Source organism: Syngnathus typhle, linkage group LG5, assembly GCF_033458585.1.
Source record: "Syngnathus typhle isolate RoL2023-S1 ecotype Sweden linkage group LG5, RoL_Styp_1.0, whole genome shotgun sequence".
Lineage (NCBI taxonomy): Eukaryota > Metazoa > Chordata > Actinopteri > Syngnathiformes > Syngnathidae > Syngnathus > Syngnathus typhle.
Genome location: NC_083742.1, coordinates 15,605,522 through 15,623,539, shown reverse-complemented (window position 1 = coordinate 15,623,539; position 18,018 = coordinate 15,605,522). Strand labels below are relative to the sequence as shown.

Here is an 18,018-nt window from a genome sequence, read left to right as displayed (position 1 = left end):
ATGCTGTTCTTGCCTTGACATTGATTTAACAGCCCATTTGGTCACCTCGGCCACTTCTGGCGGCGTTTGAGTTAGAGGACACAACTGATTGGTTCATCTTTGACACGCTGGACAGAAACGAGCATGGGATTGGTCCCCACAGCGCAATTCTTATGCAACTTCAAGCCGAGCCTGTCAATGAGCAAGCATCCCGATTGGCTAGTAGTAAAATGACGTAGGGTTATAACTGGAAGGGGAGGGGCATCGCGACATTCTTTAGAAGCCGGCTTCTCGTGACTCACCGGTACTTCGATAGTCCGCCGCGAAGGAGCAGCTTGCGCGCGTCTATTAATTTATTTATTGGAGTTTAACTTGCAGTTGACGGAACCAACCATGCTTGCCCTGTGCCTTTATGTCCCCGTGTCCAACTCCGACCCGGTGGAGGTGGACTACTTCGAATCGAACGGACTTCCGACCGAACTCAATTCGCTCTTCAACAAACTCAGCGTGTTCCTGCCGTCTCAGGAGTTTTCCACCTATCAGCGATGGCGGAAAGTAAGAAAATAATATCACAAATTGTATGATGGAAATATTAACGCGCACTAGAGCTTGGAATAATACGTAGAAGTCAGAAAGCTACTTGATTTACCGTCATTGATTGAATCTGTCTGGGCGCCGGCCGGCTTAGCTTAGCCAAGCTAGCACGAAAGCCTTACGAGTAGGCCGCAGAGCTCGCCGCGCTCCAGCTGCCACGACGTTGTACGTTTTCCGATCACCGAAAATCCAAATTTTAATAACTAAACGAGTCAGAAAGTGTTTATATACGTGAACAGTGCGATTAGTTGCTAGCTGTCTCGTTCGGTAAATGCAGGAGAGTCCGCCTCTTCGAGGAAGTCGCCGCGAACTTCTCATTCATTGCCACGCGTGACGTCACAGAGATCATTTAAAATAGATTGAAGCGGAATCGCTGAAGCTTAGTGTTGTTGTTTTCTTATGCTGCACTGTTTTTAAAGTATGCAAAGCTGAAGTCTTACCGATTCTTCAAAAGTTGCATTTCCATGCAGTTTTCATACTTAGACTCAGACTTAGACAGACTTTACCAGATATTTTTTTAGGACAAGCTTGCCATAGCAGCAGCTGACTTTCTCGCTTAAAAGTTGACATTTGTCCGTCCTGTGCGTTCAGCTGATTACCGCCTGACAAATCAGGCCAGGTCAGGTGTCAAGATGTTACGACAGTGACCTGCTCTCGATTTAGTTTGAGACTGGATTACCGACGGCTTCTGCGGTTCTCGGGTCAAAGATAGAGCAGTCGTGGGGCAGCATTTATGGGTCACGCTGGCAACGGTTGACTTTAAATGGGCAAAATGGGATATGACTCGATACGGGGGCATCAGTCTGTAATCTGTGCGCGACTGACCCGCAGAAGACCAGGAGGGAGCCCGACACGTGCGATGACCGGCTGGACTTTGAGGAGTTTGTGCACTACCTGCGAGACTATGAGAAAGACCTGAAGCTGGTGGTCAAGAGGAATGCAGGTCAGTGTCTCAGTTGTGCTCAGACCTCCTGTCCTCCGCGTGTCCCCGTATGAACCCCTTTTCATTCTCAAGGCCGGGTGGACAGCAAGGAGTTCATCCAGGCTCTGCAAGACATCGGCGTGCACATTTCACATCATCTCGCCGAGAAAGCCCTTCGGAGGTAACGGAGTGAATTCTACATTTCTTTTCTGCGTTTTTTGTGTGTGTGACTTGAATTTGCTCATTTTGGTGGTTTAGCGTGGACAAGAACGGCATCATAACCATCAGCAGTAAAGAATGGAGCAAGTACTCCACGGCGGAGGAGACGGAGAGCATCCCCGAGATCATCTTATACTGGAAGCACTCCACGGTGAGTTGCTGAGCACAGGAAAGTCAACCAAGGGCTCATGCCATTCCATTCTCAGTCGGTTCTTAAGCACACGGTTTATTTAGGAATGATTATCGGCTCCAGAGTGCACCTTCCTGTCTCGGCTAAATGGGCCAATTAGGAGGCACAACCCCGGGAAGGAACCCTGCCTGTGCGTCAGCGCTTAAGCTCCGGTCGGATTATGTGTCGCTTATGTAACGGCATAAAGGTTGCCGCCGGCACAAAGAGGAGCTGCCGGCAGCTCCCACGAGTGCTGCTAATGAGCACCTAATGCAACGAGTGGATTTTTTTTTTTTTAACCTGTTAAATGGCACATCGGGCTTACTGGTTGATTGCGCCGCACTTTGGCCTTTAGGTGAATCTGACCCTGGCGTTGCAACAAGTCCCCTGCGTTGCCAACGCCAACATGGCGATTGCACACTGTGACCTAAGTCCACTTGAACAGAAATACACAAAAGAGAAGTACATTTGGGTACTTTCGACACGGCTATTTCATTTTTGGGGTTCAAATCGAGCTCCTTTATTGCTTTTTGGATGTCCTTTCATTTTAGGCTATAAGTAGCGGCGCACAATTGTTGAAAGCCTTTGAGAGAAGGGGGAAAAAGTGCTGCAAGAACAGCCTCACCTTTGTTTGAGAGAAAGCAACAGCGCCGTGTTCGTTTTGTAACGGGCAGATCTTTGACGTGGGCGAGAACCTGACCGTCCCCGACGACTTCAGCACGGAGGAGAGGCAGAGTGGAATGTGGTGGCGTCACCTGGTGGCAGGCGGCGGAGCCGGCGCAGTTTCCAGGACGTGCACGGCGCCTCTGGACCGGGTCAAAGTCATGATGCAGGTAAGGGGGTCACCGGCGTTGTGTAACTCCAGAGGAAAGTGGAGCGTCTTATCGGACCTGTCGTTAGCAAACGTGGTTTTATCTCCAGCTATGAAACAAGAGTTAATATTTAAATGGAGGGGGGGGGTGAGGGGCACAGAGTCTGAGGTCCAAGCGGGCCTGCCGCCGCCACCCTTCCTGCGTCATTGCCGGCCGGCTCCAAGGTCCTCGCTTGCGTCGACGGCCTCCAGTTGGCCGCTCGTGCTCACCTTTTACCCACGTAACGCTTTGTCCAACTTTGGTCACAATTTGACATGAAGACTAAACACTCCATATTGAAAACTGAAAACCAGCAGCTTCACGCTAACATCCTGAGCAAGCCTTTTGCTGGGCAAAGGAGTTTTTGTTTATTAACGAGGTGGTGTCCCTGTAGGTGTACGGCTCCAGAAGTAACAACATGTGCATCATGAGCGGCCTGGCACAGATGATCAAGGAGGGTGGCGTGCGCTCGCTGTGGCGAGGAAACGGCGTCAACATCATCAAAATCGCACCCGAGTCGGCCCTCAAGTTCATGGCGTACGAGCAGGTATGCTGCGGGGCAGGACGGCACGGCGACTGCCCGTACGTGAAACGTGAGCCGGCTGACATCTCTGTCCCGTTTGCCGCAGATCAAACGTCTGATCGGCAGCGACGGGCAGACGCTGAGCATCTCGGAACGCTTTGTGGCCGGATCGCTGGCCGGAGTCATCGCCCAGAGCGCCATCTACCCCATGGAGGTGAGCACCATCACCGGATGAAGGGGGTGTTTTGTAAATCATTAGGGCCCGGACGGTATTTCGGCCTACTCCTCCACAGCTTTGAAGTAGTGTTCAGAAAATGCAATCTGTGCAAATTACTTTTTTTTTTTTTTTAAATCTTTAGGTGCTGAAAACGCGCCTGGCTCTGAGAAAGACGGGCCAGTACGCCAGCATCTCGGACTGCGCCAAGCAGATCTTTCGGCGAGAGGGCCCGGCGGCGTTCTACAAGGGTTACGTGCCCAACATGCTGGGAATCATACCATACGCTGGCATCGACCTGGCCGTGTACGAGGTGAGCAAGCGCGGCCGCTCACCCCCCCACGGACGGCCCCGTTCCCTCGCTAATTTGGCATCGCCCCGTTGTTCACCAGACCCTGAAGAACGGCTACCTGCAGCAGTACGGCGCCAGCGACGCCGGTGTCCTGCTGCTGCTGGCCTGCGGCACCGTGTCCAGCACTTGCGGCCAGCTCGCCAGCTACCCGCTCGCTCTGGTCAGGACGCGCATGCAAGCGCAAGGTGAGACCCGCGCACTCGTCTCAAGTCTGGACATGGAAAGGCACCTGACTGAAATCCCAAATGACGCTCGCTCCTTTTGCAGCTGCGACGGGCGGCGGCCAGCAAGCAACCATGACGGCGCTCTTCCAGCAGATCCTGCGGGCCGAGGGTCCAGCGGGGCTTTACCGGGGCCTGGCTCCCAACTTCCTGAAAGTCGTCCCCGCCGTCAGCATCAGCTACGTGGTGTACGAGCACATCAAGACGCAGCTGGGGGTCACCTCACGCTGACCGCGAGCCACCCGCCCCGGCGGGTTCGGTGTGCAGCTCGATCTCATTCTGTGAATGTCAGCTGACACAAGAGACACAGGAGGTGGCCCGCGTTGGCCTGCTGCTATTTGTTACGGTTGCATAAGCGACCGCAACCCAAGGACCAAATGTTGGGAGGCAAAGCGCCGTTGTGATCGGGGCGAGCTATTTTTGCACAGTTTGTGCTCTATGCTGCCACACACTATTTATTTCCAGTCACTATTTATTCTTTTATTGTCGAGCGGGACTTCAGCGCTCCCTGTGTACATGTCCAAGAGAGCCAAATTATGCTTTTTAAAGAGAAGCCTTAATGAAGAGTGGAAAAACATTTGGAGAATTGTCCAAATGTTCACCTCAGGATTTTTTTTTTTTTTCTTCGAGGGCTTTGACTAAAGAAACAAATGAGCAACTAATTGCACTTTAAAGCCTTTGAATGTCACAGAAGCCCAGCTATTACAGGTAACTAACTTTTTGTTTATGCTGGTTGTTCTTCCTGGTGACCGGCCTGCTTCTGAATGTCTGGAGGACACAAATGCAGTTTAGACTACGCCGATCAAATGTGATCTGTATATTTTAAACAAAAAGGAAATATTAGTGGTCAGCCTGAGGTAGTGGATATGATTTTGTTTGTGTGCGAGCCCCACAACCCGCAAAGACTTCAAAAAGGAACTAAAATAAAGAGAGTACATCTCGAAACACGGTGGTCCAACTTTAAACTCAGGGTTACGTTAAATGACGCCACTGGGACGTTTTGTTCTGAATGGCTGATTCCAATAAAACATACGCACGGTTAACATCATTTGAATAAAATGTTTATAAGGACAAGATTAGTGAGTGGACCTTCGGCGCTAATGACAAACTGAGTCGGGCAAGCAGCTTCCAGTTGTCGTCGTTGCCGACAAAGTTGCTCCTCGTAAGACGCGATGGTTCTTTCAAACAGGCCGAAGATTTCGTCGGCAGCCGCAATGAGTCGCTCCCGTACGAATTCTTTCAACATGTTCACGGTGTAGTGTAGATTGCACAATGAGGACGCGGACAACGATTAAACTTCGCGCTTTGTTCTCTTGGGAGGATGGCTGCAATGCTGCTGCTAACTTTTCTTGATCGGCTTAAGCCCATCGAGGGCTTCCGGTACGTTACTGCCGCCTAACGTGGCGGAGTAGTACTGCACTTACACAATAGCAATAATAGCACATTCACTTCACTGGTTCTTCTCAAATAATTTGTTTGATATAAAAGAAGTGAAGTGATTAAAATGGAAAAACAAGATGAACTTAGCACAACTAATAATAGCACATTGTTTTTTTACTGATAGCTACAGAACATGTATTAGAAAAAGAGCGTGTGTCAAGTATAATCAGGCAAGACAACGTTTAATTAACGAGCTTAAGGGTCGGGAAATCGTTTTGAATACTCGAGACACTTTCAACAGAGGTTCGTGTGAGCTGTGTTTGAAATTACGTCTGTTTTTTTAACATCATCGTGTTCAGTGGGAAATGTAATAGATGATTGGGATGGCTTAGCCCACACTCCGTTTCAGAAGGTGGCGGTAATGCACTCCAAGTTGCTTGCGATCCACCATAATAGCAGAAGAAGACAAAGCTAGAAAGCGGAAGTCTCTCTCCGCGGGTCGAATCGCGACTTGATTTCGTTGGGAGACAAAAACATCAAACAAGGACCAAGGTTTGGGCACTTTGCAAGAACCATGGCGTCCTACGGGGAGAATCAGAAGGAGGAGGAAGTGGAGCGACCTTGTGGAGCAAGAGAAGAGAAGCAGCGACATCCGGACGACATTTCCTCGCCTCCGCTCGTCTTGTACAACCAAGGTCAGTGTCTGCACGTTCAGAATCTGTACATAGTTAATGTTACTTCCACACCACACGGATGCTCAACGTCATGAATGAAATGAAGCTCCAATCTTGTAGTCTGGCCGAGTACCCGGATTGATTGACTTGTAACAGGCAGGCGGCATTGAGCCGCCCGACATCCAGAGGAACCGTTTTATTTTTCCACTCTTTCCCACAGGAAACCAAATAAAACAACGGGAGCCACAACCCCCTAAAGCCGACCAAAAAATGCCATCTGCGTTTGTGATGCGTCATTATTTCACCGTATTTTACTGTAGCTGTCAAGTTGAAACATTCCAAGATAATTCATTTGCGTGGCTTGTGCGAGGCAGATCATCAAGGGGAGGGCTCCGGTTCGAAGCAGGAGCGTCCGCTGAAGCCGCACGTCAATGAGGAAACCGACCATCCGGAGATGCTCCGCGTCAAGGAGGAAGATGAGGAGTTTGACGTCAGCCGGCTGCCACTGAACGTCGTCGTGGTGAAGACCGAATACGACAGGGAGGACGAGAGTCCGGATGAAGCGCAAAGGGCAGGCCAACCTGCAGACAAGCTCTTTCCTCTACTGTCGCACCGGGAAGATGCAGATGAACCTTTGCCCAGCGACGACGGTGGCCACCAACGCTTCGAAAAGGACACAACCGAGGTGGGAGCTCCCGCGCACGACGGTGATTTTATCTGCTCGGTTTGTGGCGAAAACTTCACTGAGGTGGACGCTGATCGCCACATGAAAGGGCACGCCGCCGAAAAACCTTTTGGCTGTTCCATTTGCGGCCAAACATTTGCAGAAAAGGTGGAGTTGATCGTCCACAAAGTAACGCACGCCGCGGAAAATCCTTTCACTTGCTCAGTTTGCGGCAAAGTCTATTTGATTAAAGACTACTTGAATAAACACATGAAAACGCACACGGGAGAAAAACCGCACAGTTGTTCAGTTTGTGGGGAGAAATTTGCTCACAAGGCTACTTTGATAGCACACACGGCGACGCACACTGGAGAAAAACCTTTCACCTGCTCCGTTTGTGAGAAAAACTTTTCTTATAAGTCGGACCTGACAAAACACATGAGGACGCATACGGGAGAAAAACCCTTTAGCTGCTCGGTTTGTGGCGATAAGTTTGCTCGCAAGGTCTCGTTAATTGCGCACACAGCGACGCATACGGGAGAAAAACCTTTCACTTGCTCTGTTTGTGGCGAAAGCCTGTCCTATAGGCACAGTTTGAATTCACACATGCGGACACACACAGGAGAAAAACCTTTCACGTGCTCCGTTTGCGGCGAAAGCTTTGCTCGCAAAGAAAATCTGGTCGCGCACATGAGAAGACACACTGGAGAAAAACCTTTCACGTGTTCGCTTTGCGGGAAAAACTTTTCTCACAAGTCAGCTATGAGTAGACACCAGAGGGCCCACGCCAAAGAAAAAACTTTAACTTGCTCAGTTTGTGACCAGACCTTCTTGAAGAAGACCACTTTGGTGGCACACATGCGCAAACATAACAGACAAAAACCGCTTGCAGTCAAACATTGGACGGACTAAATAGTCGATTGAATCGATTGTTAGAGTGTAGCTCTCAGGGCCACCTTAGTCTGATCAGTATTTATGTTTTTTTCAAATAATTGCTGAAAACATTTTCTGTTATCTTGACCACACACATTACAATGTTAAAGCATTTTGCATCTGATTTTGATCCATATATCCTAGTTTGTTTGTTGCTGTATTCTATGTCATTAAAAAGTCCTGCCTCAAATATTTTGTTTATCATGGTGACAGTCTTTGAAATGAAGCGTCTGAAATAGAGTCTGTTCAGATTCTGACAACATTTCTGCAACTTTCCCTTTCATCTTGAAAAAAAACTTCCTTTTGGGGCACACAGAGATGAACAACAGCAAAAAGACACACTGCAGCATAATCAAAATGCTTTATTACGTGACGCAAGGCCAACATTTTGGTTAAGGTTGTTGCCCCTATTTTTCGTGGAACGGGACACAATTTTTTTTTCGCAGGATTCATCTGGCATTTTACATTTCTCAGGCAATCATGAAGCCAGAACCCTCTACGTCAAGGTTTCTCACATCCCTCGGCACCATGGCTCTGTTAATTGACTGTATTGTATCATGGACACAACAATGTTATGGAATTATAATGTGGTAGATTGGAATCGAGCACTCGGTGCTCGACTGTGTGGTCTGTCTGTATTGAGAGTCGGGGGGAGATGTTGACTGAGCGGGCAGTAAAAGATCGACTTATACTGCATCCTTGCCTCCGTGTATTATTGGTGAAACAACCAGTAAGCAACCCACGGTTAGTGACAACACTACAACAGTGTATCAGAGCATAAAGCCACAACATGGTGTCAGAAGACGGTGTTACGGAGTAAGTCAAGGACAGTATTCAACACGTGTTGACCGAAGATAAGCGGCAAGCTAACGGGAGCTAACACAGCCGACATGGAGCAGTTCAGGCCACCGTCTCCGCTGATAATCACGGGGAACCTCGCTGAAAACTGGCGCAGGTGGGAGCAGCGTTTCCAGCTCTATATGGTTGCTTCTGGCGCGGTGGATAAAAATGAGGGGGTTAAAATTGCCATCCTGCTCCACACTGTCGGCGAAGAGGCGCTGGAAGTGTATAATACACTTGCCATTACCCCAGAAGGGGAGGAAGCAACGATGGAGGAAGTTTTGGAAGCATTCAGAGGCTACTGCAGTCCACAAAAGAACGTTGTTTTTGAACGCCATCAGTTTTGGTCACACACAATGTCATCAGGAATATCGGTGGACAGATTCATCACAGAACTACGTCAGAAGAGCAAGAACTGTGAGTTTGGAAGACATGAAGATGACATGATAAGGGATAAATTGGTGTTCAGCATTAGTGATACCCATCTGAAAGAGAGACTGTTACGTGATAATGCACTTACTTTACGCAGAGCAATGGAAACATGTAGATCAGCAGAACTCGCCAAGTCACAAATACAAGCGATGCAAGCGTCACCTGTTGTCCATGATGCCTCAGTGGATGCGTTAAATAGAGCAAGAGTGCAAACACGCAGCTGGGACAAGAACAAACCAAGCTACAAGAAGCAGGTAATGACTGTGTGCCGTAAATGCGGAAACAAGCACGAGCCTCGTCAATGCCCAGCTTACGGCGCTGTGTGTCATAAATGTGGAAAAAATAACCACTTTTCAAAGGTGTGTAGGGGTGGCTATGAGAAAAATAGCCATTGTAAGACAAAGACTGTAAACAATTTAGAAAAAGAAATGGACTGTTTATACATAGGCATGATTGGAAATGGAACCAAGAAAACAGCACACCAAACAAAGGACACTGTATGGCGCGAAACAGCCACGATCAGAGGTGTTGCAATTGACTTCAAGCTGGACACTGGTGCTGACGCTAATGTGCTGCCCAGGCAGCTATACCAGCAGCTACCAGGTCCCGTTCAGCTGCGTCCAACAAAGACTATGTTGATAGCTTTTGGAGGGGCACGCCTGACAGCAGATGGTGTTGCATCTTTAGAATGCAGAACGTCTAAACGCAAGGCTGTGCTGGACTTCCACGTGAGTAGCCAAGCAGACAAGCCAATTCTAGGAGGGGAGGCTTGTGAAGAGCTGCAACTGGTGAAGAGGATGGGGTCGCTCGCGGCAAAAGCTCCACAACAACAACAACCGCCAGCCACCAAAGAGGAGCTACTACTAAGATATGCTGATGTATTCACAGGATTGGGGGAATTTCCTGGAGTTCATCACATACACGTCGACCCCAGCGTCACTCCTGTGATTCACGCATGCAGGAATGTACCCCTCTCCATCATGGATGCGCTGAAAGTGACAATCAAAGACTTACAAAACAGAAAAGTGATAACACCGGTGAATGAACCAACAGAATGGGTGAACAGTCTTGTTGCCACTAAGAAAAAGAACGGGTCGCTGAGGGTGTGTTTGGATCCTTGCAACCTGAATGAGGCAGTCAAGCGCCAGCATTACTCCATTCCTACTCCTGAAGATGTGCGCAGCAGACTGGCTGGAAAATCCATCTTCTCCATCTTGGATGAGAAGGATGGGTACTGGCAGATCAAGCTAGATGAGCCATCATCTAAGCTCTGCACCTTCAACACGCCGTGGGGACGCTTTCGCTTCCTCAGGCTACCATTTGGGATTAAGTCGGCCAGTGAAGTCTTTCAACAAAAGAATTGTGAGACCTTCGGCGACATTCCAGGTGTGTACGTCATAGCAGACGACATGATTATAGCAGCATCGTCAGAGCAAGAACATGATGAAATCCTGCAGAAAGTAATGGAGAGAGCAAAGTCTGCCAATGTGAAATTTAACAAAGACAAAATCCAGTTCAAAGTGAACACAGTAAAATATATGGGACACATCATCACGGCAGCAGGACAGAGGGCTGATGACGCCAAGATCAAAGCGATTGTCGACATGCCGACCCCGGACGACAAACAAAGTCTCCAACGCCTGCTGGGAATGACAAAATTCCTGGCGCAGTACATACCAAATGAAGCCTCACTCACGGCACCCCTCAGACAGCTGCTAAAGAAGGACGTAGCATGGCAGTGGTGCCCACACCACAGCGCAGCACTACAGACGCTGAAGTCTACCCTCACACAAGCGCCTGTTCTGAGGTACTACGATCACAAGCAGCCGCTGACTCTGCAAGCAGATTCCTCAAAGGATGGGCTGGGAGCCTGTCTGCTGCAGGATGGCCACCCGGTGTGCTATGCATCAAGAGCGCTCACGGACACTGAAAAAAGATATGCGCAAATCGAGAAAGAGTTACTTGCCATAGTGTTTGCTGCTAAAAGGTTTCACCAGTATGTTTACGGAAGAACAGTAACAGTGCAGTCTGATCACAAACCTTTGGAGGTCATTGTGCGCAAACCACTGAGCAAAGCGCCAGCACGGCTGCAAGGGATGCTTCTACAACTACAGAGGTATGATTTGAATGTGACATATACACCAGGCAAACACATGTACATCGCGGACACGCTCTCACGCGCCACAGCGTGCAATGACAGTGGCAATCTCAATGAGAACCCTTGTGATGAGAGAGTTGTGTATGCCTTGGAAGCCACAGACGCGTTGAGTAACGAAACACTTAGCCAGCTGAAATCAGCAACGGCAGCAGATGGCGTGTTACAAGCTGTATGTGAGAGACACTTGAAGGGTTGGCCCATGAAAAAGAAAAGTCTGGACAGTAAACTACACAGTTACTGGCCAATGAGGGACAATATCAGCATCGTGAATGACATTGTGATGGTCGGAGACAAAATCATAATACCCGAGTGCTTCAAGAGAGTGATTTTGGAGAAGCTGCACCTTGCACACCAAGGCGTGCAGCGTACTAAAGCTAAAGCGAGAAAAGTCCTTTACTGGCCTGGCATGACACGAGACATAGAGACAATGGTGGAAAAATGTGTGCAGTGCCAGCAGCTACAGCCCAGACACCAGGCTGAGCCACTCATTCCACACCAGGTTCCTGAACTGCCATGGATGAAAGTTGGAGCTGACATCTTCGAGCTGCATGGTCAGTCATACCTGCTGTTGGTGGATTACCTGACAAAATATCCAGAAGTGCTCAACCTGACTGATAAAACAGCTCGCACGGTGATTCAGAAGATGAAGTCTGTCTTTGCCAGACATGGGATACCTAAGGAGGTAGTGAGTGATCATGTCCCATTCGCCAGCTATGAGATGCAGTCATTTGCAGCTTCATGGGAGTTCAAGCTCACACACTCCAGCCCAGGTTTTCCCTCTTCAAATGGAATGGCGGAGCGGGCCATAAAGACGGTAAAACACGCGCTGAAGAAAGCAGTGCAGACTGGCACTGACCCACATCTAGTGTTGCTGTCGCTGAGAAACACACCGGTGACAGGACTAAACCTGACACCTGCACAAATGTTGATGGGTAGAGTCCTGCGCAGCACACTTCCATGTTCCAGTGCTGTGCTGAAACAGTCATCCCCACAGCATATTCTCGAAAGAATACAGGACTTGCAGTCCCGGCAAAAGCAACACTACGACCAGCGTGCAAAGCAACTGCCAGTGCTGACCCCAGGAGACACGGTGCACATGCAGACGCGACGCGGCTGGGAGCCAGCGGTTGTCATCAGGCAGCGAGATGAACCACGCTCCTACACTGTACAGACACCGGCAGGGAGGACACGCAGGAGGAACAGGCGACATCTGAGAAAGATACACCCAAGCCTGTTCAAAGACTCTCACCCTGATGGACATTTGGACTCTGAGTTTCAACATACTCAGGCTACTGCAACAGTGGACTCACCACCACTGGAACCGGTACCACGCAACCCTTGTCCTGTGCCTGTGGACAGCATGCCCACATGCTATACCAGGAGTGGCAGAGCAGTTAGGCGCCCTGCCAGGTACACTGAATGACAAAGTGATGTTGTTACTCAATGTTAAGAAAGAAAGTGATGGAGAAATTAAAGTGTGGATGTTTTGTGTTTATCGTGAAGTGTTATAAAATGTTATAGGTTCGGAAGGAAAAAAAAAAAAGATTGTTGAAAGCCATTAGGGTTGTTGAAACATGATTTGTTTGTAATTGATATATGCATGTCGAAATTGTGATCAATGTTGATACCAAAGAGTTAAGGTAACCGATACTAGATAAGCTACTTCTCAGTTGGAAAAGAGGGATGTGGTAGATTGGAATCGAGCACTCGGTGCTGGACTGTGTGGTCTGTCTGTATTGAGAGTCGGGGGAGATGTTGACTGAGCGGGCAGTAAAAGATCGACTTGTACTGCATCCTTGCCTCCGTGTATTATTGGTGAAACAACCAGTAAGCAACCCACGGTTAGTGACAACACTACAACAGTGTATCAGAGCATAAAGCCACAACATATAACACGTCCGCATTTTCGGACTAGGACCGCCGTGTTTTGTATTTTGTCCCTCGAAGCCCACCGTAGATGCCATTAAAAATGGCTGCCTTCGTACGCATGCGCACATACATAAGCGTTAGAAGAACGAAAAATCAAAAAAGCATCACGGCGACACGTCGGAACGTGAAAAGGCTGTGAATCAGGGCGAAAACCAACATGAAAATGTTGAAAGAGTTGGTGAGAAAGCGACTTATAGCAGCCGCCGACGAAATCTTCGGCTTGTTCGAAAGCACCGTCGCGTCTTACGAGGAGCAACTTTATCGTGCCAGAGAGGAGAGCGAGCGACAGCGGAAACTGGGCGACGTTTGCCCAAAAGCTCACATCCAAGGTCTGGTCACGTTTCGTGGACTGGCAGAACAGAAAGCAGTTTATGACTTATCATATGTGGCTTTTCTTTCTTCTCAATGTCTCTCGAGTTTCACTGTGCAGCGAAACAACAGGATGATGCATACAAATTGACGACGTGCCTCATCTGTACACTGAAATGAAAATGACAGCTTGTGTAATTCAAACTGTATATCACTAATCTTAGAGACCTTCTTGTAACCTATTTAGACTTTATTTTAAACTTCATATTTACTTTAGGTGCAATTAATTAACTACTGTTTTGACAGTCTAGATTTTCTAGCCACATTTGACTTTGACTCATCTCATTTCACTGTCTGCGAGTGAATGAAACAGACCGACAACTGGTTGCAACTTTCATTTGTCCGCAGCGAGATTGGATCAACGACGAGCCACCGGTGGAAAAGGTCAAGTCATTCCAGATGCACTGTTAGCGCCAGACAGGCGCTCTCCTCCCGTCAAAGAGGAAGAGGAGGCGCCACGGTCCTCCCGTGTGAAGGAAGAAGTAGAAGAGGCCGACATCAGCGAGTTTCCGCTCAAGGTGGTGGTGGTGAAGAGTGAAGACGAGCAACTCTCCGGTGGGTCGTCGCCTCGCAATCTCCTTTGCGTTCCAAGTGGAGAGCGTCGTAGAGAACCGCAAGCACATAAACTCTTCTCTTTGCTGTCGGACACCGGGGACACAGGAGAATCACTGAGCAATGCAGACTGCCAAGGGGACGGCAAACGCTTCCTGCCCTCGGAAAACGACTCGACTGAAAGGAGATGTGGCACAGGTAGAAAAAGTTTTACCTGTTCGGTTTGCGGTAAAACGTTTGCTCGAAAAGAACATATGAAAAAACACATGAGAATGCACACAGGGGAAAAACCCTTTAGTTGCTCAGTTTGCAGTGAGGAATTTACTCAGAAAGTCTCTTTGACCGCTCACATGGCAACGCACACGGGAGAAAAACCTTTTGCCTGCTCATTATGCAGTGAAAGCTATTCTTACAAGCACAGTTTGAATGCACACATGCAGAGGCACACAGGAGAAAAACCCTTTTGTTGCTCCATTTGCGGCAAACGGTTCCCCCAGAAGCCAAACATGGTTAAACACATGAGGACGCACACGGGAGAGAAACCATTTTGTTGTGCGGTTTGCGGCGATGCGTTTGCTCACAAGTTCTCCTTGAGCGTGCACATGCGGAAACACACTGGGGAAAAACCTTTCCGCTGCTCCACTTGCGGCGATACCTTTGCCCACAGGTTCTCTTTAAATGTCCACACGCGGACGCACACGGGAGAGAAACCTTTCAGTTGCACGGTATGCGGTAAAATCTTCTCCCAAAGGGCCCACGTTGTCGCACACATGAGGACGCACACGGGAGAAAAACCCTTTACTTGCTCCCTTTGCGACAAAAGCTATTTCAAGAAGTGCAGTTTGACAATACACATGCGGAAACACAACGTGGAATAAAGGTTTCGCTGCACCGTCTGCTCTCAAACTAGCACTGTGCGGTAACGTCCAGTCTTTTAAACTGTATCCCTCAAACTCTGCAACATCATTTCCAACATTACATTTGAAAAGAGTGGATTGCTGATGAATGGATTTGAGGTCCGCTTTGTCATGCCCGAGCAGCAGAGACTCTCCGTGAGATGTACAGACTATCACGTGAATATACCTTCTTATTTCTGTCTAAGATACTGGAACCAGGGTTTCTTGAGGGAGCAATCCTAAGGAATTCATAAAGTTGTCACTTTATTGTTGTCACGTATTTTGGAAAATCTAATTTTCTCGTGTATTTGGAATGTTCAGGAGTGTAGAAAAGCATCTTATATCCCTCCAGGTACTGTTATGATCGTTTTGAGGGGCTGTTTTTTATTCTGTTCAGATATCTTTTTTTTTAATCTATTACATCACATCCGTTGAGGCGGGACAAACCAAACAGAGTAGCGGGCGGATGACATACAAACCCGGAATGAGAAGGAATCGAATATTACAGAAGTACTTTTAGAAAGAGCACTCAAAGTTTTATGTCAAAGTTTCCGCGTTGATTTTTTTCTTGACAGATAGTTGATGAGCCCAATAACATATTTTCAAAGGAAGAGGTGATTCTAGAAGTCAAATGCAACAAGTTCTTTGCTGTTTTGTTTATTGTTAACGCGAAATGAGCAATAAAGACTTGATTTTGAAAACAGACCAAGATGAGGAAGCGACTCAAAATTTTCGAACTATTCGAAAGCACCATCGCTTCGTTCAAGGAGCAACTTTGCGACACCGATGCCAACTGGAAGCCGTTCGCCCCAAAACTCTCCTCCAAGGTTTGGTCGTGTTTGTAAAAGTCTACCTAATGATCGCTCCGTAAAAGGTCGTTATAGATAGCAGAAGCGTTTTGCAAAACATATGGATGATATTTTTCTCAATTAATTGTATGTTAGTTTAGGTTGTGTGAAACTTTCAATTGATTGTGAATGGCTGTTTTCATGTGGAAACACCATGCTTGCTTTGTCAAAAAACTTTGGAGGATGAAGAGCATATGTTTCCGTTATTAAAGCAGCTTGGCCTGTCAACCAGCAGCCCTTTTTCCCCCATATTGTTATGATGGAGGGTTTTGGAAGCGCCCATGTTTTATTTTATTTTATTCCCGATTCAAAGGTTCCACGAAGATGGTGTCCACGTGTCACCTTGCTATTGTCAGGTTCGGTTTGTGCCCTTCAGACCAAGATCCGCAGTCCCCACTCATCAAAGAGGAAGAGGAGCAGGTGGACGTCAGCAACAAGCCGCTTACTGTCATCTCGGCGAAGAGTGAAGACGACGAGCTTTGTCGTCGAAGCAGAGGGGCGGCGGTGGACAACCTCTTGGCACCGCTGTCGCATAGCGAAGACACAGAAGAATCGTCGAAGAGCGACACGGACTGCGAAGGTGACGACAAACGCTCGATAAAAGAAGCGCCAAAGCGTTTTGTCTGTTCGGCTTGCGGTGAAAGGTTCGCCCGCAAGTCAAACATGGTAACGCACATGCGTGTCCACACGGGAGACAAACCTTTCTGTTGTTCGGTTTGCGGTGAAACGTTTGCACGTAAGGTCTCCTTGAAGGGGCACGTCGCCACGCACACGGGAGAGAAACCTTTCACCTGCTCAGTTTGTGGCGAAAGATTTGCCTATAATTACAATCTCACCCGACACATGCACACGCACACGGGAGATAAGAGTTTCGCATGCTCCGTTTGCGGTAAAATCTTTAATCAGAGGGCCAACATGGTGGCGCACTTGAGAACGCACACGGGAGAAAAACCTTTCCAGTGTTCGCTTTGCGGCGATCGCTTTGCTCATCGCGTCTCGTTGATCGCGCACACAGCCACACACTCGGGACAAAAACCTTTTCTTTGCTCAGTTTGTGGCGAAGGGTTTTCTTACAAGTACAGCTTGACCGCACACATGCGCAAACACCGACAGTGACAAAAGAAAACAAAAAAAACAGCCCAGTTTTGCATGTGGAGGTACGAATGCCATGAATTTCCTCCAGCCCTTGTACTACTTAAACAGTTTGAGCGTGCACGTGCGCACGCTCACTCGAGAAAAACCTTTTCGTTGCTCGGACTGTGGCGAAAGATTTACTGGTAAAAAGAATTTGAACGTACACATGCAGATGCGCACTGTAGAAAAACCCTTTGGTTGTTCAGTTTGTGCGAAAAGATTGTCTCAAGACTCATGTGATTACACACAGCGGGGAAAAATCTTGTAGTTGTTCTGTTTGTCGTTCTACATCTGCCCAAAAAACAGCTTTAATTGTGCACTCAGCGTGGAGAAAAACCATCCAGGTGCGCAGTTTGTGGCGAAAGCCTTTTTTTTTAATAAGCGCAGTTTGAACGCACACATGGAAACGCACACGGGCGAAAAACCCTTCAGCTGCTCCGCGTGCAGTAAACCATTTCCCTAAAAGCAAAACATGATCAAACCCATGCGAACGCACACGGGAGAGAACCCTTTCATTTGCTCGCTTTGCTGCGACACATTTGCTCACAGCTTCTCTTTGACCATACACATGCACAAACACACGTGGGGGAAAAACCCTTTAGTTGCCCAGCTTGTAGCTAAACGTCCGCCTGCTACAATGCCCACCAGAACAAGAACATCAAAATATTTTCCAAGAGCCTCTTTTGTTGGCTGTATGCATCAAGGTGTACCTAATAAAGTGACCAGCGAGTGTGTCTGTACGCATGTGCCGATCTTGATGTCCAAGACTCATCTTTGTGTGCCACTCGCAGAAAGAAAATGACGATCGCATTAGTTTCTTCTCCCAGACTTATTGATACAAGCACCACGCACTGTGGCATTTATTTATTTATTGCCGCATAGACAACAACACATAAATGAAAACGCAGCAGAGGAATCAATCTTTTCAAGTTCAGCGTTCTTAGCGGGTGTGGCAATGCAATATGGCTGCCGGAAGCTTCGCTTCTTTCTATGGCAAGTGAGCAGCTTTATAGCACTTGGGTACTGATCTTTTAAAATCTCGTTATACGTGTGACAATGACAAATAAATATCTATTCTATTCTATTCTTCTTTTTTTACACGAATCTGCAATTTCTCAAAACGCTACGCTGTCGCTTTAAGAATTGGAGAAAGGGGCGTGTGGGC

General features: G+C 48.0%; 3 protein-coding genes across 8 annotated transcripts; all 3 read left to right on the top strand.

Moving 5' to 3' along the window:
- The first annotated feature begins 244 nt into the window (after positions 1–244).
- Positions 245–4,766, top strand: LOC133154139 (calcium-binding mitochondrial carrier protein SCaMC-2-A-like). The gene is made up of 10 exons (XM_061278610.1): positions 245–534; positions 1,405–1,516; positions 1,589–1,676; positions 1,754–1,865; positions 2,558–2,716; positions 3,129–3,281; positions 3,364–3,471; positions 3,617–3,784; positions 3,864–4,008; positions 4,091–4,766. The coding sequence occupies exons 1-10, from the start codon at positions 373–375 to the stop codon at positions 4,273–4,275; spliced, it is 1,392 nt and encodes a 463-aa protein (XP_061134594.1). The 5' UTR covers positions 245–372; the 3' UTR covers positions 4,276–4,766.
- A 1,111-nt stretch (positions 4,767–5,877) lies between these two features.
- Positions 5,878–7,887, top strand: LOC133154309 (gastrula zinc finger protein XlCGF52.1-like). Its single transcript, XM_061278914.1, has 2 exons — positions 5,878–6,119; positions 6,473–7,887. Exons 1-2 carry the CDS (start codon positions 5,999–6,001, stop codon positions 7,672–7,674), a joined length of 1,323 nt encoding a protein of 440 aa, XP_061134898.1. The 5' UTR covers positions 5,878–5,998; the 3' UTR covers positions 7,675–7,887.
- Positions 7,888–13,098: 5,211 nt separating this feature from the next.
- Positions 13,099–17,605, top strand: LOC133154310 (zinc finger protein 37-like). 6 transcript variants are annotated; one of them, XM_061278916.1, is made up of 4 exons: positions 13,099–13,383; positions 13,772–13,978; positions 14,084–14,173; positions 16,096–17,605. In XM_061278916.1, exons 1-4 carry the CDS (start codon positions 13,212–13,214, stop codon positions 16,833–16,835), a joined length of 1,209 nt encoding a protein of 402 aa, XP_061134900.1. In that variant the 5' UTR covers positions 13,099–13,211; the 3' UTR covers positions 16,836–17,605. The 6 variants fall into 6 exon arrangements, with proteins under 6 accessions (XP_061134900.1, XP_061134902.1, XP_061134904.1 ...); XM_061278918.1 differs by lacking the exon at positions 16,096–17,605 and adding an exon at positions 15,576–15,947; XM_061278920.1 differs by lacking the exon at positions 16,096–17,605 and adding an exon at positions 15,447–15,576.
- The last annotated feature ends 413 nt before the right edge of the window (positions 17,606–18,018 follow it).